The following is a 23,584-nucleotide window of genomic DNA, read 5'->3' as shown; positions in this document are numbered from 1 at the left end:
GCAAGTGCTGATGGATGATGCCACTTCCACTGGCTCTCATTTTCACCGGACTAATTGCACAGGTCAGTACAAGCTGAATGTGGGAGAAACGATCGCTGCCACAGTCGTTCCTCCCTTATTTGGTTCTGCTAATTATCATAGTAACATAGTATATAAGGCCGAACAAAGACATTTGTCCATCCTGTTCGGCCTGTTATCCTGCAAGTTGATCCAGAAGAAGGCAAAAAATCCCCTGTGAGGTAGAAGCCAATTTTCCCCACTTAAGGGGGAAAAAAAAATTCCTTCCCGACTCCAATCAGAATAACTCCCTAGATCAACGACCGATCTCTAGTAGCTATATCCTGCAATATTATTACACTCCAGAAATACATCCAGGCCCCTCTTTAACTCTATTAGTGAATCCACCATCACCACCTCCTCAGGCAGAGAGTACCATAGTCTCACTGCTCTTACCGTAAAGAATCCTTTTCCATGTTTGTGCACAAACCTTCTTTCCTCCAAACGCAGAGGATGTCCCCTCGTCACAGTCACAGTCCTGGGGATAAATAGATGATGGGATAGATCTCTGTACTGACCCCTGATACAATTATACATAGTAATTAGATCTCCCCTCAGTCGTCTTTTTTTTCTAAAGTGAATAACCCTAATGTTGATAATCTTTCAGCGTACTGTAGTTACCCCATTCCAGTTATTACATTAGTTGCCCTCCTCTGAACCCTCTCCAGCTCTGCTGTGTCTGCCTTGTTCACAGGGGCCAAGAACTGTACACAGTACTCCGTGTGGTCTGACTAGTGATTTGTAAAATGGTAGGACTATGTTCTCATCACGGGCATCTCTGCTCCTTTTGATGCAACCCATTATCTTATTGGCCTTGGCAGCAGCTGCCTGACACTGGTTTCTACAGCTTAGTTTGCTGTTCACTAAAATTCCTAGATCCTTTTCCATGTCAGTGTTACCGAGTGTTTTACCATTTAGTATGTACGGGTGACTTGCATTATTCCTTCTCATGTGCATAACCTTACATTTGTCAGTGTTAAACCTCATCTGCCACTTCTCTTCCCAAGCCTCCAATCTATCCATACCCATCTGTAGCAGTATACTGTCCTCTTCTGTGTCAATTACTTTACAGAGTTTAGTGTCATCTGCAAAAATTTATATTTTACTGTGCAAGCCTTCTACAAGATTAATAAATATATTGAAGAGTATAGAGCCCTATACTGACCCCTGTGGTACTCCACTAGTGACAGTGACCCAATCTGAGTGTGTACCATTAATAACCACCCTCTGCTTTCTATCACTGAGCCAGTTACTTACCCACAAACGTTTTCTCCCAGTCCAAGCATTCTCCAAAGCATTTGACACTGTACCTCAAAAGATTACTATATAAAATGAGAAGTCCAGATATAAAACACCCATTGATTCACCACTGTCAAGTCTAGAACTTACCTCCTCATAGAAACTGATTAAATTAGTTTGACATGACCAATCTCTCATGAAGCCATGCTGGTATGGCGTTATTTGCTTATTTTCCTTGAGGTACTCCAAGATAGCATCTCTTAGAAAACCTTTAAACCGTTTTACTTACGACAGATGTTAAACTTGCCATCCTATAGTTTCCGGACTCTTTTTGGAGCCTTTTTGAATATTGGCACCACATTTGCTAAGCGCCAATCCTGTGCAACACTCCCTGTCAGTATAGAGTCTGTAAATATCAGAAATAAGGGTCTGGCTCTGACATTACTTAATTCTATTAGGCCTCTTTCACACGGGCGTCGTGTGTGAGGGCCGGATAGGATGCAGGTGCGTCATGGGAAAATGTGCGATTTTTCTGCGCAAGTGCAAAGCGTTTAATGCATTTTGCACGCGTGTGAGAAAAATCGGCATGTTTGGTACCCAGACCCGAACCCGGACTTCTTCACAGATACTTCATAGATTTTATTTTCCCTTTTATAACATGGTCATAAGGGAAAATAATAGCTAAGAATGCTAAGTAAATTAGAGATGGAGGGGTTAAATTTTTTTTTTTTTAATTTAAACTCACCTTATCCACTTGTTCGCGCAGCTAGGCTTCTCTTCTTTCTTCTTCTTTGACCTGGGAGGAAAAGGACCTTTGGTGACATCACTGCGCGCATCACATGGCCCATTACCATGATGATGGATCATGTGATGAGCGTAGTGACGTCACCAAAGGTCCTTTTCCTCCCAGGTGAAAGAGAAGCCTGGCTGCAAGAACAAGTGGATAAGGTGAGTTTAAATTTTATCAAAAAATTTTTTTTAAACCCCTCCATCACTAATTTACTTAGCATTCTGTATTAAGAATGCCATTTTCCCTTATGACCATTTTATAAGGGAAAATAATAAACATCTGGTCCCCATCCTGATCGTCACCTAGCAACCATGCGTGAAAATCGCACCACATCCGCACTTTCTTGCGGATGCTTGCGATTTTCACGCAGCCCCATTCACTTCTATGGGGCCTGCGTTGCGTGAAAACGCACAATATAGAGCATGCTGAGATTTTCACGCAACTCAAGTGATGCGTGAAAATCACCGCTCATGTACACAGCCCCATAGAAATGAATGGGTCCGGATTCAGTGCGGGTGCAATGCGTTCACCTCACGCATTGCACCCACGCGGGAAAACTCGCCTGTGTGAAAGGGGCCTTAGGATACGGGGGTGTGTGCCATCTGGTCCTGGCTATTTGTCTATTTTAATCTTTTTAAGACTCCGCTGTACTTCTTCCTGGGTTAGACAGGGCACTTTTAATGGAGAATTTACTTTTACATTCTGCATTTCATCTGACAGTTTATTTTCCTCAGTGAATACAGTGGAGAAAAAAATATTTAATTGCTTTGATTTTTCCTCATCGCTCTCTGCAACTCCCCTATTACTCGGCAGCAGATTCCTGATTACACGGGGGGATGTGCTGCCGATAATCGGGCATCTTTTGCATGTGATCAAATAAGGCCCAGATGCAAATATAACAAAAATGGCGGAAGCCCCAAACAGCTACTATGCTACTAAAATGTTAAATAGACACGGATCACTCTGTGTAATGACTTTATAGGCTGAGATTCACTTTTTAAATGGAATTGCTGAAATTAATTTTTTGATATTCTAAATTGAGACGCACCTGTATATACGTTGTAAGGCAGTCTACCACACTTTTCTGTGTAGTGAAAATGCTGGAACAGAAAACCAGTCTGAGTCCAAACAACTTCAATCCTCTAAGCTCTTAACTGGTAAAGTGAATGTATCTATCCCAGTATACATTTAATACAGTTTTTTGGTATTCTGATAAATACCCTCAATCAAAAGTCCTGCTGAGGGCTAAAACACGATGTGAATGCAGCCTGTCATTTCAGTCCTACATTTATACACACTGTAGTGACTTGGGAAAACCGCATACACACTAAAGTTCAGAATATGCAAGATGTGAGTGCTCCACAAAATTTTAAATGCTTTGTTAGTTATGAAATATCAATGCTTGTTTTGCAGCCATTATTGAGCATGTTCGAGATGGGAGTGTTGTGCGAGCCCTTCTTCTTCCTGACAACCATATGGTGACTGTCATGTTGTCTGGAATCAAGGTATGAAACACTTAGACCTCACTGCAACAGTTTTTACTAAAGGTTTGACTGAAATCTTATGGTGGATTTAGACAAGTGGATAATCGTTTAGGCTGGTTTCACACTGCCCACACCGCCTTCCGTGAATTGGCCGGACACAAACCGCTGCAGCAGTATTTTTCTGCCGTTCTCAGCATATTTACTGGGTTTTGGTCAGATCTCCGCTGGACCCAATAGCATTGGATCCGCCAGGCTGTTCCCGACCGGAACAGCCTGCCAAATCTGTATATGCTAGTGTGAAACTTAGGCGATTAATGACAGTTGCATTTAAAGCTGATAATCTTTGCATAAAATTGCTGGTAATTTATGTACAGATTCACTCATATGCAATTGTGTACATGACAGAGGATCTTTGTTGTATTTCTACAGCAATGATTTACATGAGACGCCTGTTTTTACGTCATTCACGTCATTGAAAGATCACACTTTACATGACCACAATTCAGTAATGACAAGCGATAATATTCTTTCTCATAAGCTATTTGACAAGTGTTGAAGTGTTTTTCAGTACAGTCGTTCAGTGGCTACATACACTTGCACTACACGATTATCGTCCAACATGAATCATTTACGTTAGAATTGTAACTATCTAATAGTCAATCTGCACATTTTTGTAACAGATATTTGTGAGCAGCTTCAAGCTTATCTACAGCAGTTGCTGAGTAACAAAAATTGGCTTTTCTCTGTAATGAATTACTATATATAATTTTTTATTTTTTTTTAAGCTTTGTGTGCAGAGTTACTGCTGCCTAAAGGTTTTGGGAAGTACGTAACCGTTCATGTAGCGGCAAGAAACTTTACTGGTCTCTAAAAAGAAATAGTTGTGAAGGAAATCTTGTTTGTTACAGGCTGAAGTCTAAAAATGCACTAAGCAATAGTAGTAGTTACATTTCATGAACTTTAGAGAGCCTGTTGTAAATTTTCTTTGTAGGTTGGCTTTAAAGAGGACCCGCCACTCCTGACATGTCTGGTTTAATAGCTACATGCATTCCCCATGTCATAACAATTCTGGAGCCTCTATTCCTATGGCTTTATGTTGTGCCATTACTTTATTATTTCTACAATTTAGTGTGTGTGTGTGTGTGTTAAGGTCTATTCACACGACCGTATTTTCAGTATGCATGTGGGCCCGTTCACTTCAATAGAACTGCAAAAGATGCAGACAGCACTGATCACATCAATATGTCTGCTCCCCGACCCCCAGAAAACATGGAACAATTCTGTTTTGTGGACAAGAATAGGCATTTCTATCATCGGGCAGGGCGTTCCGATCCACAAAATGTGCAATGAACCTGGCCGGTGTCCGTGTTTTGCAGGTCTGCAGTTTGTGGTTTGCAAAAACTGATACGGTCGTGTGAATGCACCCTTAGGGAACCAAAAACCACAGAACAGGAGGAAATGTTGACTATCTCTGAAGGCTTCACTTCTGGTTTTGGCTCACAATAACTGATGGAAATACAGTAACTGACCAAATAACTGAATTATGAATGTGGCTCTGCGGTTGACATAGGATAGCAGATATGCTCCGTTTGAGGATAGACCATATATTATCCTGGACTCGTAGAGCGCCTTGGCTTAACCTCTATAGCAGAGGATACCTGACAGATCCACAGTTATTCTGTAGCTGGGATATTGCTATAGTTATGAAGAATAACTAATTTTATGTAAAATCTTCGTCTAGTTACCACATATTGCTGCATTGTATGAAAGATATGATGGTTTATAATTAAGGATGTGTCTTTTTCTGAAGTCTGTTCTATTTATTTTATAGTGCCCAACATTCAAGAGAAATGCAGAAGGTAAAGAGGTTCCAGAACCCTTTGCTGCAGAAGCAAAGTTTTTTACAGAGTCGCGTTTACTGCAAAGAGATGTACAGATCATTCTAGAGAGCAGCCACAACCAAAATGTTCTTGGCACCATCCTTCATCCGGTATGTAACTTTTTTGGGTGAGGAGGGGGAATACATTTGCATAGATCTTGGGTTAGAGACTTTTAAGTTGTGTTTTTTTTCTAACTATGGCATGAAACTTTCCCTTGCATTCTGCAGAACGGAAATATCACAGAATTGCTTCTGAAAGAAGGTTTTGCCCGTTGTGTTGATTGGTCTATAGCGGTGTATACCCAAGGCTCTGAGAAGCTCCGGGCAGCAGAGCGGTAAGTCTATGTGATCACATTAGGTTACTTTTTTGGTTACTTGGCCAGGTTGTATGGTTTGTGATGGTCTACACGTAAAGTAGGTATAACAAACTCTGTAATCTGATCCTTTTATCCTGTATTCCTCCCTAGGCCATGAACACCTTTGCAGATTTAGTATTTTTTGAATTGTGTGCATTATGGGGAAGGGAGGAATAAATTGCCTTTAATTAAAAATGTTGCTTAATTTTGGCTTCTGCATCTGGCACATCCAAAGTAAGAATAAATTATGGTCCATAAACCCTTGCCCGCATACAGTAGAATGGGGGAAAAAGATGATGGGGGCAACATAGGTGCAGTATAGGTCATTCCATGTCAAGTGGACCAACCTAGAAATCGACCCTCTCCAAATTGAATAAAATTTTGCACAGATGTTCCCTAGGGTCCTAAATAAAATTTTACAAAATTTTTCATCTGGGCTCCAGAGTTTCAGGCAGCTGGTGATGGTCCAGCTGTAATGCACTGCTTGCTGCGTAACCCAACTTTGTCAAGGCACAGTATCTTAATGTACCTATTTTGAATCCGTGCATAAACTTCACTACAAGGAGACATTTTTGGTGGCCTCCTGTCTGACAGGCTGGTGAGCCAGAAACATAAGATTATGTAGTGCTGCTGAGCTTGTTATCCTAATATAACTTTTAGCTATATTTCTATACACATATTCTAATTAATTGTGGGTTGCCATTTTAAATTGGCACATTTATCATCGATCTTGCATTGGACGACTCCACTACTGCCAGTTCAACAGAATTATTGCCAAGGAGCAATTTCCAACAACCAGACAAGATACCAGCCATGGGTGTCCAAGTTTTATTGAAGAAAAACAAAGTAAAAACGCAACATGCATACTAAAATCTCGAAAAATACTGATTTCGCAAGACTTCTCTTCCAATCTTTCTCAAATTTGACAGTTCTGAATTTCCTGTCAATGTTCACCAAAACATCTTGTGAGAAGACATATTGCCTGCCAGATGATGTGGGTGCATCAAGGGAAGCAATGACATGCTCTTCTGGGACCCAGCAAGTGTCTCTGCGGGAAGGCCAGTAAAATGACCTTGCAGGACCATGGGGATGCAAGAAATTGATTAAACCATCATGCTCCTCAATTGAAACTTCACATATATTACCAATCCACCAGGAGTCATCATAGGTGCAAGCTATGTACTGACCAGATGGAAGACAGAACACTTTGAGGACAGATTGACATTCAGGTTCCAGAACACTTGCAATAAATGAGGTTGCATCATTCGAAATTTTGCTAACACAAATATTAGTTGTATCAATGGGTTTGAACTGATGGTGCTCCCTTGTCCCATTAACAGTATGACCCTTGCATCAACATCATCTTAAGGCACCAAACTTTGCAAGGAGACTAAGACTAGGTAGTTTTACTAACCTGCCAAATCAGCCTCCTAGCTTAACTACTTAAAGGGCTTCTGTCACCCCCCCATTGTGCAATTTTCATTAGCCGACATAAGCTATTTGCTAATGTCAGCTGAGTGCAATCATACATGTCCTACCTTTTTGTCTGTGGCTCATTTCTTGTAAAAATCGTACTTTTATAATATGCAAATTTCTTCACTACCAGCAAGTTGGGTGGTTACTTGCTGGTAGCCGCCGCATTCTCGGACTATAAACACGCCCCCTCCTCCACTTGATAGACAGGGCCAGCGAGCGCTCTCCTCCTCCTGCTGGCCCCGCCTGCTGCTGAATTCCTGTGCCGTAACGTTCCTCAATCGGTGCAGGCGTACTTGGTGAAGGACGCGCGCTTGCCAGCTCCTTCCTCAGTGCGCCTGCGCCGATTACCTCGCACTACACCCGGAAGAAAAGACTGCAGATTATCGCTGATGCTGGCAGTCTTCTCTTCCGGGTGTAGTGATGTAATCGGCGCAGGCGCACTGAGGAAGGAGCTCGCAAGCACGCATCCTTCACTCAGTACGCCTGCGCTGATTGAGGAATGTTACGGCGCAGGCGTGGGAATTCAGCAGCAGACTGGGCCAGCGGGAGGAGGAGAGCGCTTGCTAGCCCGGTCTATGAAGTGGAGGAGGGGGCGTGTTTATAGTCCGAGGATGCGGCGGCTACCAACAAGTAGCCGCCCAACTTGCTGGTAGTGAAGAAATTTGCATATTATAAAAGTGCGATCTTTACAAGAAATGAGCCACAGACAAAGGTAGGACATGCATGATTGCACTCAGCTGACATTAGCAAATAGCTAATGTCTGCTAATGAAAATTGCACAATGGGGGGTGACAGAAGCCCTTTAAGATACTGTGCCTTGACAAAGTTACCACTTTGGGTTACGCAGCAAGCAGTGCATTACAGCTGGTCCATCACCAGCTGCCTGGAACTCGGGAACCAACAGAGGCCCAGATGAAACATTTTGTAAGATTTAACTTGGGACCCTAGGAAACATCTGTGCAAAATTTTATTCAATTTGGAGAGGGTCAGATTTCTAGGTTGGTCCACTTGACATGGAATGACCCATATGCTTAATAAATCCAGTGTCACAAATTAGATTATGAATACTTTATTGTAGCTTTGGCTTTTGAGGGTGCAACTGATCAGGAATTTGGCATGCTGTAACATTTGTATGGAAATCGGTTCTTAGTTTTTTCATGTTTGCTGACTGATTATTGTACAGAAGTGTAACCTGCAACATTTTCTTCTGATGCCTATGATTTGTAGACGTCAATAAGTGAGTCATCTGTTTGTTAAAGCTGGTAAAGGTGGCGGCTCGTTGCTGATATTTCTTACTTTATAGTTTCCTTGGAGACTAATGGTACATTTTTAAATTCCAGCTATCCCATAGCGTTGAATGAAGTGGCTGCACAGGCATGACCGATGCTCCATTTAAATGTGGGAGCATTGGGGCCCCTGTTTTCTTCATTGATGGGGTAGCAGTCAGGTCCCTACTGATCTGACATTATCCCTTATTTGCAGGAATTTTTTGGGACAACCGTTTTAAACTGGTCTGTAATGGGGCAGCATATTGTACAATTCCTCAGAGGTCTCCTTTTGCAGAGGATTGGGCAGCAGTATTCCCAACCTTTAGGCCTATTGCACACGACCGTATGTCTTTTTCAGTGTTTTGCGGTCCGTTTTAAACGTTTTTTGTTTCCGTTGTGTTTCCGTTTCCGTTCCGTTTTTCCGTATGGCAAATACAGTATACAGTAATTTCATAGAAAAAATTGGGCTGGGCATAACATTTTCAATAGATGGATCCGCAAAAAACGGAACGGATACGGAAGACATACGGATGCACTTCCGTATGCATTCCGTTTTTTTGCGGACCCATAGACTTTAATGGAGCCACGGAACGTGATTTGCGGCCAAATATAGGACATGTTCTATGTTAAAACGGAAACGGAATGCATACGGAGTACATTCCGTTTTTTTTGCGGACCCATTGAAATCAATGGTTCCGTATACGGACCGCAAAAAACGGCCAGTAAACGGGAAAAAAAAAACGGCCGTGTGAAAGAGGCCTTAGTCCCAACCTTGCATATTAAAGAAGTGATTCTTAAAAGCTACTCTGAACTGAAACCATGTGTCTATAGCCTGCTAAAAATGGAAGAGCTATACAATGGGGCATCTATGATCCGTTGTAAACTGTTTCTAACTTACTAGCCTGTCATTGTAGTCTGCCCTTAAGGAGGGAGAGAGAACTTGTGAGAAATATATTATTAATAATTTTATTTAATTTTCTTTAGTTTTGCTAAAGAACGCAAAGTAAGGATCTGGCGAGACTATGTGGCCCCCACTGCCAATATGGATCAGAAGGACAAACAATTTGTGGCGAAGGTAAGTAGCTTAAAACATAGCCTCATTCCTAGGTGAAGTTGCATTAGTGCTTCCCTCCTGCGTATTTGTTTCAGTACATTGTGTGACTCTTGGTTATGTCTGCCTTTGAGTCAGTGTTTCTTTAATGCAGAGAATTCCCATCTGGATAGAAACCTCTGGGACCAGCTCTTGCCCCAAGAATGGCACCCAACAGTGCATTGCAGTGAATGGAGAGGTGGCAGTGCATACACTGCTCTGTACCTTCACTGCAGTGGGACTTCTGAGCGCGCTTACTTGCCCATTTTTGGAAGTCTCCCTAGGGGTAACTGGAGGCTGCATTTGGACAGCCACCTCACCGATCACTGCAGCATGCAACAGGGTCCTGCTCTTTAGATGGGAGTAACTTCCAAGGTTGGCACCGGCCAACGTTTTTGGCATATTCTGTTTATACATAAATGTCTGGATGGCAATGCACTTTTAACCCTTCAACAGTGTGTATGTAATAAAATTCTGCATATACAAGTCTATTGTCCAGGAGCAAGAAATGTGACTGTTTGCCAGTAGATGGCGCTGTCCACCAAGCCTTTGGTATTTTCAGCTAGCACTGCACCATAAAGGTGCGTGTTCATTTCTAATAAAGTTTCAGTTTCAATTGTAATTCACAGGAAGTGTCAGTCTTGCTTTCTTGAATAGTAAACTAAACCGAGTGGGATGGTAAATGAAGGTTGCGGATTATGTAAACTGTGCATAGAACATTAGTCATCTCCTCATCTTGCGAAAGGAAGTTTTTGCTTTACCTTGCAGAAGTGTGGCTAACGTAATTGCCAGCTAACACAGGGTTTAGCAAATGTCCCAACAGGACTAATTTTGTGGAGCAAGCAGACATTCTGCACACAGTTGCGTTTGATAATAAGCTTAGCGAGTCTCCTCTGTAATAGCGACTGGAAGACTCTTTTTCCACGTTCCCATTTTTTGCTAAGGGTTTTATTTGGCATTTAAAATGTAATGTTCCATACAGACTGCAGAGGAAATTGACACATGTTTTAATGAAGGCATCTCATGACCATCAATTTCCTTGCTCTGAACATTTTGCTGTCATGTGTAAAGCGCCCTGCTTCATCATGGTCTCTTGGCACCTTACAATGGGAGGCTGCATATCTAAATTCAGATCAAAGAGCATAGCAAGGCATTGGTATTAAAGATCTCTGATTAGCCACACCATGAAATATTCCAGCGCTTTATCACACTTCAAATTGTATCCCTCGTGTAGAAGTACCCATTGTATTAGTCTGATGTTGACCGCTTCAGGACCCTGCCGTTTTTCACCTTAAGGACAAGGCCATTTTTAGCTAATCTGACATGTCCCTTTGTGTTAACTTTAAAACGCTTTTACTTATCCAGACCATTCTGAGATAGTTTTCTAGTCACATATTGTACTTCATGACAGTGATATATATTTGTATGTATGTTCCGCGAAAACTCACACAACCATCCATTTCAACCAAACTTGGTATACACATCCCTTGCTACCTGAAAATAAATCTTGCGGGGGTCTCAGATCTCTAGGACGTACTGTTCCTGAGATAAAAAAATAAAATGACCTGCATTATCCAAGCCTGCAAGTCTTTCACTTAAAGGGTTTCTACCACAAGATTTTGACCTATTTAGCTGTCTGACACTAGCGATCTGCTAGGGTCTGCTGTACCTAACCGTGTTCTTGTATTACCTTTTTGTCTGCTGCGGTTAACCTTAAAAACATACTTTTATTGATATGCAAATGAGCCTCTAGGTCCTATGTGGGCGTCTTTTCAGCACCTAGAGGCTCAGTCTACTCACCATGTCTGCCGCCCATCTCGTCCCTCCAGCCCGCCCCTCTCCTCTAGATTGACAACCTACTTCGCTACATCTCGGCCGAATTCTCGCGCCTGCGCCATGCGCTTCTGTATTCGGTGCAGGCGCAGTGACCGTCGGACCTCTCCCTGCGCCGGCATCTTCGGAGGGACGAGATGGGCGGCAGACATGGTGAGTAGACTGAGCCTCTAGGTGCTGAAAAGACTCCCACATAGGACCTAGAGGCTCAGTTGCATATCAATAAAAGTACGTTTTTAAGGTTAACCGCAGCAGACAAAGATAATAGAAGAACACGGTTAGGTACAGCAGACCCTAGCAGATCGCTAGTGTCAGACAGCTAAATAGGTCAAAATCTGGTGGTAGAAACCCTTTAAATCCTAACTGCCATACACACGGTCACATGTCCCTTATCAGCCAATAGAAGCTCTCAGGTCCTACTCCAGGTTGCCATAACAACTTATGACAGGTTTAAGCAGTTCGCAGGTCCTTAAATATAAAGACATATGACGGCACAACTATACTGCTACATGCAAGGGGGGCAGGGGCCACTGTTAGAAGCGCAGTCACTGTTAAAGGGGCGGTCACCGTGAAACTCAATGTTATTTAATATAAAATTACAATAAATATATACCAGAGCAACGCCGGGTCATCAGCTAGTTTTTATTTATAAAAAAAATACATTTACACAAAATGTCAACAAAGTTGCAAATTTACAAATTTACTTTTAAAATGGATAGTAATACCTCCAAAAATAGTTATTACTTTACCAAAAATTTTGGGACGTTAGAAGGCTTAGAAGTTTAGCAGCAAATCTTAATTTCCAAAACCCAAATTTTTAAGGGCCAGTTCAGTTATAAAGTCACTTTGTGGGGCTTACATATTAGAAACCACCCATAAATCGCCCAATTTTACAAACTACACCCGTCAAGCTATTCAAAACTGATTTTACAAACTTTAACCCTTTTAGATGTCCCATGAGAATTAAAGGAAATGGGAATTAAATTTCAAAATTTCATATTTTTTATTTATTTTTTGCAACACATCAAGGGTTAACAGCCAAACAAAACTCAATCTATTACCCTGATTCTGGAATTTACAGAAACGCCCCATATGTGCTCAAAAACTGATGTATGGGCGCACAGCAGGCTTCAGAGTGGAAGGGGCACCTTTATGGCTTTTGGAGAGAGGTTTTAGCTGGAATGGTAATTGGGAGATATGTTGCATATGAAGATACCCCGAGGGGGGGGGGGGGGGGCCCTACAGTGGGAAACCCCCAAAAAGTGGCCCCATTTTGAAAAGCACACCCCTCAAGGAATCTTTCAAGGTGTGTAGTGAGCACTTTGACCTCAAAGGTGTTTCCTTGCCTGATGAATCCTGGCATTGTCATCTTGGAATATGCCTGTGCCATCAGGGAAGAACAAATCCATTGATGGAATAACCTGGTCATTCAGTATGTTCAGATATTTAGCTGACCTCCTTCTTGGAGCACATACTGTTGCTGAACCTAGACCCGACCAACTGCAGTAACCCCAGATCATAGCACTGCCCCCACAGGCTTGTACAGTAGGCACTAGGCATGATGGTTGCATCACTTCATCTGCCTCTCTTCTTACCCTGATGCGCCCATCACTCTGGAACAGGGCAAATCTTGACCACAGACCACCTTCCATTGCTCCAGAGTCCAATCTTTATGCTCCCTAGCAAATTGAAGCCTTTTTTTCTGGTTTTTCTCACTGATTAGTGGTTTTCTTACGGCTACACATCGATTCAGTCCCAATCCCTTGAGTTCCCTTTGCATTGTGCGTGTGTAAATACCTACTGATGGGCTGATCTGAGGTCTGGGGGTACTGATGGGCTGATCTGAGGTCTGGGGGTACTGATGGGCTGATCTGAGGTCTGGGGGTACTGATGGGCTGATCTGAGGTCTGGGGGTACTGATGGGCTGATCTGAGGTCTGGGGGTACTGATGGGCTGATCTGAGGTCTGGGGGTACTGATGGGCTGATCTGAGGTCTGGGGGTACTGATGGGCTGATCTGAGGTCTTATGGGGGCTCTGGGTGGGCTGATCTGAGGTCTTATGGGGGCTCTGGGTGGGCTGATCTGAGGTCTTATGGGGGCTCTGGGTGGGCTGATCTGAGGTCTTATGGGGGCTCTGGGTGGGCTGATCTGAGGTCTTATGGGGGCTCTGGGTGGGCTGATATGAGGTCTGATGAAAAATATTTTATTTTCCTACTCTAAAATCTGGGGTGCGTCTTATAAAGCGAAAAAATACGGTAATCTTACTTTCACTATTAAACATAGCCCTGAGTTCTACTGTTTTTCTTTGATTTTGATTTCACCAAACGTTTAAAGGGAACCTGTCACCAGGATTTTGGGTATAGAGCTGAGGACTTGGGTTGCTAGATGGCCACTAGCAAATCCGCAATACCCAGTCCCCATAGCTCTGTGTGCTTTTATTGTGTAAAAAAACGATTTGATACATATGCAAATTAACCTGAGATGAGTCCTGTACGTGAGATGAGTCAGACCTTGAAAATATGACTCTTTTCTGGTCACACAAGTAAGATATGACTCATGTTAATTTGCATATGTAACAAATCGGGTTTTTTACACAAAAGCACAGAACTATGGGGACTGGATATTGCGGATGTGCTAGCAGCCCATGTCCTCAGATCTATACACAAAATCCAGGTGACAGGTTCCCTTTAAGTGATCTCCGATCACTAACATTCAGGACATTTCTTCCTCAAATACGATGGGTTCCCACTATCCTTCCAGTTTTTAATAATGCGTTGGACAGTTCTTAACCCAATTTTAGTAGTTTCTCCAATCTCCTTAGATGTTTTCTCTGCTTGATGCATGCCAATGATTTGACTCTTCTCAAACAGACTAACATCTTTTCCAAGACCACGAGATGTCTTTTGACATGGTTGTTTAAGAAATGAGAAGCAACTCATTGCACCAGTTGGGGTTACATAACTTGTTGCCAGCTGAAAGATAATCGCCCATGCAGTAATTATCCAATAGGAGTCTCATAACTATTTGCTTAGTTAAATCAAGGTGGAGACAGTGTTTTTTTTTTTTTTTTGTTTTTTTTTTGGGACACGCAGTGCATTGGCTGTCAGCTTTTATGCTGACAGCCTGTCTGTGAGACCCAGCCTAAGGGGCTAGACTCGCAGGCTTCCGTAGAAGGATGGGTATCGGGCTTGCTTTCTCTGCCATTGTTTCCACTGCAGTGGGGGGACCCGATGAAGATGCGGAGGGCACCCGTACCCTCTGCAAACCCTGTGCATGCCACAGTCAGGGGTTATTGCATCGGCATCTGTGTTTTCACTGATTCCGGCGTATGCAGCAGGAGTTTGGCTGTCAGTGACTGCCGGGTCCGTGCCGCTAATCAGCCCGCGGTACATGTACGGTGCTGGTACTTAAGTCACATCCACCAGCGCCATACATGTATGGCAAGGTTTCTCTACAAGTTAAAGAAGCACATAAACTTTACTATTTAATGCCTAATCTTATATTTAGGTGAGATTCTTGGCTTTTATTTTTCTCTACTATATATATTTTTTCCACTATAGTCTGATACAAGTTTAGGGTGCCTACTGGGTTTTGATCACACATTTTGGATGTAACAAAACCTTTTTTTAAAAAAAAATATTTTTTATCGATCACTGCATTCACTTCGTAGGATAAATATTTCTATATTTTTATAGTTTAAATATTTTCAGATACCACAATACTAATTAGGTTTATTTTTATATTTGGGATGGGGAAAGGGAATATTTTTTATTTATTTATTATTATTATTTATTATTATTAAAATTATTTATTAAAATTATTATTATAATTTTTTTAAAGCTTATTTCTATTAGTCCTTATGGGGGACTTGGACATGCGGTCTTTCAACTTATACCATAGACTGCAATAGTTCAGTACTGCAGTTTGTGTATTCTGCAGACCTCCTGTTAATCTGCCAGAGTAAAGGCAATTAAAATAACAGGCCTGGGAGTCTTCCCAAGGCTGCCATAGAAACTCCAAATAAGTGTCCCGTTTAGCACTCATTGAATTAATCAATTTATTACATTGCAGGATACATAACATAAGGGCTGTTGCTGTTTTCAGGAAAAAAATGAGGAACACTTTTTTGGTTCCTTAATTTCCTATTGCCCCTTGTGAAAATTAAAAGTTTGGGGCTAAATCAACATTTTATTAGACATTTTAATTCACTTTCACTGCCAGTGGTTTTTAAGTTCTATGTAATACAGGTTGGGTCAAAGAGCTCACTATACCCCTTAAAAAATTCCTTAAGGGTGTCCTTTCCAAAATTGGGTCATATTTTGGAGGTTTCAACTGTAGAGTACCTTGGGGTCTCTTCAAATGCAACATGGCCCCTGAAAACAATACTAACAAAATCTGCCCTTCAAAAGCCATATGGGGCTCCTTCTTTGTTATGACCACATATGGATTGTTTCTGTAAACTGCAGAATTAGGATAATAAAAGTATTGCGTTGTCTTGCTGGGTTTCTAAAATGGGGTCACTTACTGGTGGTTTCTATTAGGTCAGCCCCTAAACTGGTCCTTTTTAAAATAGTCAGTTTGAGGAAACTTTATTGAAAGTTAAAAAAAATTTCATCTAAAATTATACTCCTATTAATGTCCTAAAAAACACTTACAGAACAATGCAAACATGGAGTAGAGTAAAGTTAATTTTGTGTGGTATTGCTGAATTAAAAGCAGAGAAATTCAGATTTCGAAAATTGCAAATCTTTCCAAATTTTCTTTTTTTTTTTTATAAAGATAAAGCATATCGCCCCAAATTTACCACTTGCACAAAGTACAATGTTTAACAAATTATTTCAGAAACTCTTGGATATAGCTAGTTTAACACTAGCGGCAGGGGATTCCTGCAGGCTTCGGCCTGCAGTACCTTTAGTCCAGCTGCCTCTGTGTGCTGCCTCTGGAATTCCGCCCCGCCCCCATTATAGTGAATGGGGAAGGAACGGCAGTCCGGGGGCACACGTGAACTGGCGGCAGGACGGATCCGACAGGCTGGTCACCTGCCAGAACAGCCTGCCGGAGTCCCCTGCCGCTAGTGTGAAACTAGCCTAAGTAAAGGATTCCAAAGTTAAAACCACATAAATTGACACATCAGATTTGCAAAGTTAGGGGCATGTTTATTGAGACTGGCATTTTGGCACCTTTTTTTTTTTTTTTTCAGCATTCATCTGACAAGGTAGATAATGTGCAATTTTTATAGAGCAGGTTGTTACGGACGCAATGATCTCAAATAGGTCTACTTTCTTTCTTTGTTTTCAGATTTACATAATAAAGCATTTTTGAAAAAAGTGTTTTTTGTGTCCATTTTCTGAACGCCATATTTTTATTTTTCAGCCGATTGTCTTGTGCAGGGGCTTGTTTTTTTGCAGTAAGAGTTGGTTTTTATTGGTACAATTTTTGGGTACATATGATTTTATTAATTTTTTTTGATTATTCATTATTACACTTTGAGGCAAGGTGACCAAAAAATTGGTAATTTTGGCACAGTTTTTATTTTTTTTCCAGCGTTCACCTGAGGGGTTAGGTCATGTGATATTTTTATAGAGCAGATCGTTACGGACATGGCAATACCTAATATGTATACTTTTTTTTTTTTTCTTTAAGTTTTACACAATGACCTTTTTTGAAACCAAGTCTGAGAGCCTTATCTTTATTTTTTGACCGATTTTCTTAGGTAGGATCTCCTTTTTTCTGCGATGAGGTGACTGGTATTATTTTGGGGGGGGGGGCATACGCCTTTTTGATCTCTTGGTGTTGCAATTTTTGTAATGTAAGATGACAAAAAATAGCTTTTCTGGTACTGATGTGTGTATATGTATATGTGTGTGTGTGTGTGTATATATATATATATATATATATATATATATATATATATATATTTACGCTGAGGGGTTAGGGCATGTAGTATTTCTTATAGAGCAGGTTGTTACGGATGTGGCTATCTAATGTGGTGTGTGTGTTTTTTTTTTTTTTTTTTTTTTTTTTTTTTTTTTTTTTTTTACTTGAAACTTTATTTTTTATTAAACACTGCTTTTTATATTTTTTTTCTTAACATTTGGGGGTCTGATCACCCTCTGCAATGCATTACATCTGTATTGTGTGTTTTCACCGATGCCAGCGCATACAGCAGGGGTCCGGCTAATGGGAACAGCCAATCCCCTGCAGCTGATCAGGCGGGTGCAGCTCCTGTACCCTCCCGATCAGTGGGCCGTAATAGTTTGGAGCTGGGGGGACAAGTCACGTGCCATGAGGCGCTGGTTGAGAAGGGGTTAATGAGCCCCTACGTTGGTGGTGGATGGCTGAAGGTATGTAGAGGTGCCGGCCTCTACATAACTTTGGCATATCCACCGCCGATTCTAAATGTAAGACCGCTTCTTAGCTGTCTTACATTTAGACCATTTTCTATGCCTAAACCAGGTGTAGAAAATGATTAATAAGACGGACTGGCCTGCCTGTCCCCTTCACTTCCCATGCCACGCATACTTTTTTAGACCTGGTGTGAGTGGGGAAGAAGTCGCAGAATAGGCAGCAATTTTGTGCCATCTATCTGGTTATAAATGACCCCTTAGTCTATTTGGAAGGTTAAAACTGGTGTCTTGAAGGGTACTCTGTGTGCATTGTTGTATTTGCTGCAGACTCTTAATAGATTAGACTGTCTTGATCGGTCTATTCAGTGACTAGAACTTGTGGGCAAAGTAGTTCCTTGGAACAAGTTCAGTTAAAGGGGTTATCCGAAGTCTAAAATATCCAATCCCCAGGCCCCTTGTATACATTATACTTACCGTACCTGCTCCCTGGCACTTGGGTCGCTCCAGATCCCTGCACGACCGCCCCTGCATCTCATTTTAGCAGCTAGGGAGGCTCTTCCGCGTGGCGGCCTACTATTGGCTGCACTCCCCCAATGCCAGACGTTTTGATCTGCACAACGGGGAGATGCAGCCGTACGGGTATCCGGAGCAGGTAAGTATAATGTATATGAGGGGTCTGAGCATTGGGTGGGTGGGGATTTTTATAATACAAAATAAATTAATCACCAGTCCGCAACAATGCTGTGCTGCAGGTCCGAAAAGTGTTGTGGGGTCAGTCACGCTTTAAACAGGTATGAATATAGAGTTCGGACCGCGCATATCATCAAGGCCAGTATGCAAACAATTTTTCCTTCTTCCTTCTCCCTTTTGAAAGAGAACCAAGGGCTGCAAATATCCTATATATGGATATCCTGCAACTAGGGGTGGGCGATATGGCCTAAAATTTATATTGCGATATAATTTTAAGCATATGCGATACATATTGCGATATATTGTTTTCTATATTGGGGGGGGGGGGGGGGGTGTTTTAAACTTTTTTTTTTTTTTTTTTACTTTTTATTTAATAACTATTAGCCTCCTTAAGGGCTAGAACCCTTGTCATATTCACCCCAATAGAGCTCTATTAGGGTGAATAGGACTTTACACTCTCCCTGCTGCCCTGTGCTTTGTGCACACAACAGCAGGGAGCTGACCATGGCAGCCAGCCTCTCATGTGCCCCCCCCCAGCCTCTCATGTGCCCCCCCCCAGCCTCTCATGTGCCCCCCCCCCAGCCTCTCATGTGCCCCCCCCCCAGCCTCTCATGTGCCCCCCCCCCAGCCTCTCATGTGCCCCCCCCCCCAGCCTCTCATGTGCCCCCCCCCCAGCCTCTCATGTGCCCCCCCCCCAGCCTCTCATGTGCCCCCCCCCCAGCCTCTCATGTGCCCCCCCCCCCCAGCCTCTCATGTGCCCCCCCCAGCCTCTCATGTGCCCCCCCCAGCCTCTCATGTGCCCCCCCCTCAGCCTCTCATGTGCCCCCCCCCCCCCGGTAACTCAAACCCACCCCCCCCTCACTCCCTCCCCAGTATTAATCATTGGTGGCAGTGGCCACAGGGTCCCCCTCCTCCCCCCCCCTAGTTCATTGATGGCAGTGGGCAGTTCCGATCGGAGTCCCAGCAGTGTAATGCTGGGGCTCCGATCGGTTACCATAGCAGCCAGGACGCTACTGAATTCCTGGCTGCCATGGTATGTTAGTGAGCAGCATTATACTCGCGTGCGCCGTGGCCGCCGGGCGCTCCTTCTCATAGGTCTGTGCAGCGCATTGCTAATGCTATAAGCATTAGCAATGCGCCGCACAGACAGAAGGAGCGACCGGCGGCCACGGCGCACATGAGTATAATGCTGCTCACTAACATACCATCGCAGCCAGGACTTCAGTAGCGTCCTGGCTGCTATGGTAACCGATCGGAGCCCCAGCATTACACTGCTGGGACTCCGATCGGAACTGCCCACTGCCATCAATGAACTAGGGGGGGAGGAGGGGGACCCTGTGGGATATGGCCGGCCACAGTCCCTCCCCTCCTCCTCCTACTCTGTCCTCTCCTCATTGGTGTTCAGCGGCAGCCGCGCACAGTGGGGAGGGAGGGACTCCCTCCTTCTCCCTCCACTGTGCCGGCCGGCCGGCTCAGGAGTAAATGGTGCGCGCAGAGAGCGCAATCATATCGCGGTCCGGTGATATAGGCGATATGGCGAAAATCCATATCGTGGCCCAAATTTATATCGCCTATATCGCCTTTACCGCCCACCCCTACCTGCAACTAATAAAAGTTAAGATAGTGTAAGTCTAAACCTACTTATCAATTGAATTTCCTTTCTTGAGCAATGTGTATTGATGGGCCCTATTCAATTCAAGAAGCAGACATCGCAGCATTGCCATTCTGAATCCAGCAGTCTGCAAAGAAGTGCTCGATGCCACTAGACACTTTCTAGGTAGGACTTTAATCTAGCTACTGCACAGAATTTCCTGTACACGTTGAATGGGCGGTAGACAATATCTTAAAAATCCCTTTTTTGTATGACTTGCTGTAACACTTGCTATGATTTACTCCTCGATAGTCATTAATTCCAATTTCTTGTGTGAAACCAGTCATTCTGTGTCTGTGTTCTTGCCTCTCAGTTTATTCAAGCCTGAAAAAAAAGGGGTTTGCTAAATCGCTTGTTAAAAAAAGACAAGTGACTTCTTATTCCCTCCCTAGCATTGCTCAGTTGCTTTTTACTTTGGGCTGTCTTTTATAGTCCTTTTTGGGAGTAATTCCATGTTACTGTTTTATCAGATTTTCAGTAATGATGCTGCTTGTATCATCAAACCATTACAAAGCCCATTATAAGGCAGGTAATGTTGTGTGCAATCTCCTTTGCAAGCTTGTCTATTAACTCCCTTAATATGATCGCCATTTACCTAGCATCTCCTCCTAAAAATAGTTCCTTGTATTTCATTAATTACCAGTGGTAAACCATGTTGGTCAGGTTTTTTTCTCGCAGTAAGGCCTCATGCACACGACAGTATCTTTTTGCGGTCCACAAAAAGCTGTTCCGTTGTTCCGTGATCCGTTTCCGTGTGATACTTGATACTTGGAGGATCACCAGACATGAAAAGTGAAAAGTCAAGTTTGCCTTGCAAATGATAGGAAAAAGCGGACGCGGATAACAATCTTGTGTGCCTCCGTGTTTTTTTTCATGGACCCATTGACTTGAATGGGTCCGCGAAGCGTTGTCCGTGAAAAAAATAGAACAGGTCATATTTTTTTGACTGATTTGAAACACGGATCACTGACGCGGATGACAAACGGTGCATTGTCCGAGTTTTCAACGGACCCATTGAAAGTCAATGGGTCCGCAGGAAAATCATGGAAAACGGAACAACGGACACTGAACACAACAAGGCCTAAGGTCTCATGCACACGACAGTGTTTTTTCAATGTCAGTGATTTGGCTTCAGTGGTCTGTGTCCGATTTTGCTTCAGTTGTATTTCCTTGTCTTCCTTTTTTTTTGTAATTTTATTGCACCAAGGTCTTGTAGAAAAAAAACTGACACGGATGACATACCAGTTGTGCATCAGTTTTTTTTGACGGACCCATTGACTTGAATGGGTCCATCCTCCACGGACAAGAATAGGACCGGTTATATTTTTTTGAAGGACTGGGATCACGGACGCGGAGAAAAAAACGGAGGACTATCAGTTTTTTTTTTTCACAGCTCCATAGAAATTAATGGGACCTCCGGTAAACTGAAAAATGACGAGCGGATGCACACAACGGTCGTGTGCAGGAGGCCTAAATGTGTATTTCCCCCGTAATAGATGTAATTTTTTTTTTTTTACATTGTTCTTTTAGAATATAAAACCTGTGTGCCGCAAGTAATTAACAAATGTGTAGCAAAATGCATCCTGCTGTAGTGTAATTTAGAATTTTGGGCAGGACAATCTGCCATCATTTACTGATTCAGTATATTGCGGAGTACTGAAGTACACGTGCACCACTGCATAATCTTGAATGCACAGGGTTGAGCCTGCACTGTAGAGAACAAATTGGTGACTGACACATGGATATGGAAATGGGGTGTAGTTTGCCAAAATGTTCTAGTTTATTAGCTGCAGCATGTTGTGGGCGCTGTGATCTTGGACCTGTGTGTTTTATTTTTATTTTTTTTAAGCTGTGAGCTGCTAATACCTACCCACTGCAGATAGACAGAATTCTTCCTATGCACAGTAATAAACAAGGCAGCAGTCTGAGAGCAGAAGAGACTTCTTGTAATGAACCACTCCGAATCAGCTGGTATCTATTGCATGAATGTTGCAAACATAAACCTTCAAAAAGTGTGTGTATGTGCCATGTGACTACAGTGCGTGAGTGAAGCGCTTGCTATTACTTTCGTTCCATGGTCTCCCGCCAGCCTGCGCTGCACTGTATCCTGACGTATGCACATAGTCTGGATGTAGCGCACATACATGCGCACTATGACCTGACCCTGTGTGACGTCGGGGGGACAGTGCAGCGTGTGAAGACCGCTGGAGTGTTGGCAGCGCCCCTACAGGAGAGGTAAGTATTGTATTTCACTGGTGCTGGGGACTGATGGCTAGGAGGTAGAGATGGTGACACTGGGGGTGGGGGGGGAGAGAGCCTGATGGCACTGGGAGGGGAAGCTGATGGTGCTGAAGAATGATGGGGGCTGATTTATTTTTTTTATTTTTTTATAAAGGAACATTTTTTATTCCCTTTTTTTATTTTTATTATTAGAATACTTGATTACAAAAATCAGTTAGCTGCAGCCCTAAAATATATATTTATTAGACATACACTCCATCTTTCACTGATACCTGTTTCTAAGGGCTTTAACTTGTGCTCACACCCCCTTCTATGTTGGCAAAAACTGCCCATAGAATATATAGCTACGTAAAATGATTTTGACTGTGGTAAACACTGTTAAAACAGCAGTTTGCTTTACTGTGATTGCTGTGGTTTTGTGGTGGGCTTTGGCCTCAGATTTAATTCTGTGAGGTCCTGTCTGACCACAGATCTACGGGCTTGTCTTTACCTGGCAGGAACTTGCAGCATAATGAATCACTTGTGCTGTAAGTTTAGGTCAATCAGTGGTCCCTCCAGGTAAGGTCAAGTTCACATTTCAGTTATTTTGATCCGTTATTGCGCACCAAAACCAGGTTTGGGTCAAAAACACAGAACAGGTGCAGATCTTTCTATTACACCTGATCTCTGTGAAGGCTTCCCTACTGGTTTTGGCTCACGATAACTGATGGAAATAACTAAAGTGTGAGCCTAAAAGCTCATTCAGACAGCCATATGTTTTTTGTTCCGCATTTAATTTCAATGGGGCTGCAAAAGATGCGGACAGCACACAGTGTGTTGTCAGCATCCGTTCTGTTCCACGGCCCCACAAAAAATATAGAACATGTCTTATTGTCCGCAATTGCGGACAAGAATAGGCATTTTCTATTAGAGTGATGGCCATGTGTGGCTTGCAAATTGCGCAACGCACACGGGCAGGTATCTGTGTTTTGCGGACTGCAAAACGCATACGGCAGTCTGAGCCCTTATGCAGCTGTTGCATGAAGTGCATTTCCTGGACTAAACATGCTTATGTGAAACCAGCCTTACTTATGGAGTTTGCCATAGACTTCGCCTTTTTGAGAAGTAAACCTAAACAGAAGACATGCTGAGGATTTGCAATATCTGGATTTCAACATGTATGATCTTGTAATTTTTAAAGGAA

The 23,584-nt window shown here is 42.8% G+C and overlaps 1 protein-coding gene across 2 annotated transcripts in view; it reads left to right on the top strand.

The window, feature by feature from the left end:
* The window catches only part of SND1 (staphylococcal nuclease and tudor domain containing 1), a 627,617-nt gene that overhangs the window by 55,846 nt on the left and 548,187 nt on the right, over positions 1-23,584 (top strand). For both annotated transcript variants that reach the window (XM_040413516.1, XM_040413515.1), the window contains exons 6-9: positions 3,500-3,591; positions 5,402-5,560; positions 5,678-5,784; positions 9,534-9,624. In XM_040413516.1, coding sequence (XP_040269450.1) covers positions 3,500-3,591; positions 5,402-5,560; positions 5,678-5,784; positions 9,534-9,624 — 449 coding nt within the window. The remainder of the gene's footprint in view (positions 1-3,499; positions 3,592-5,401; positions 5,561-5,677; positions 5,785-9,533; positions 9,625-23,584) is intronic.

This window comes from Bufo bufo, chromosome 1 (genome assembly GCF_905171765.1).
Source record: "Bufo bufo chromosome 1, aBufBuf1.1, whole genome shotgun sequence".
In the NCBI taxonomy this organism is placed as follows: Eukaryota; Metazoa; Chordata; class Amphibia; order Anura; family Bufonidae; genus Bufo; species Bufo bufo.
The sequence above is the reverse complement of the archived record's forward strand: the minus strand, read 5'-3'. Positions and strand labels throughout refer to the sequence as shown.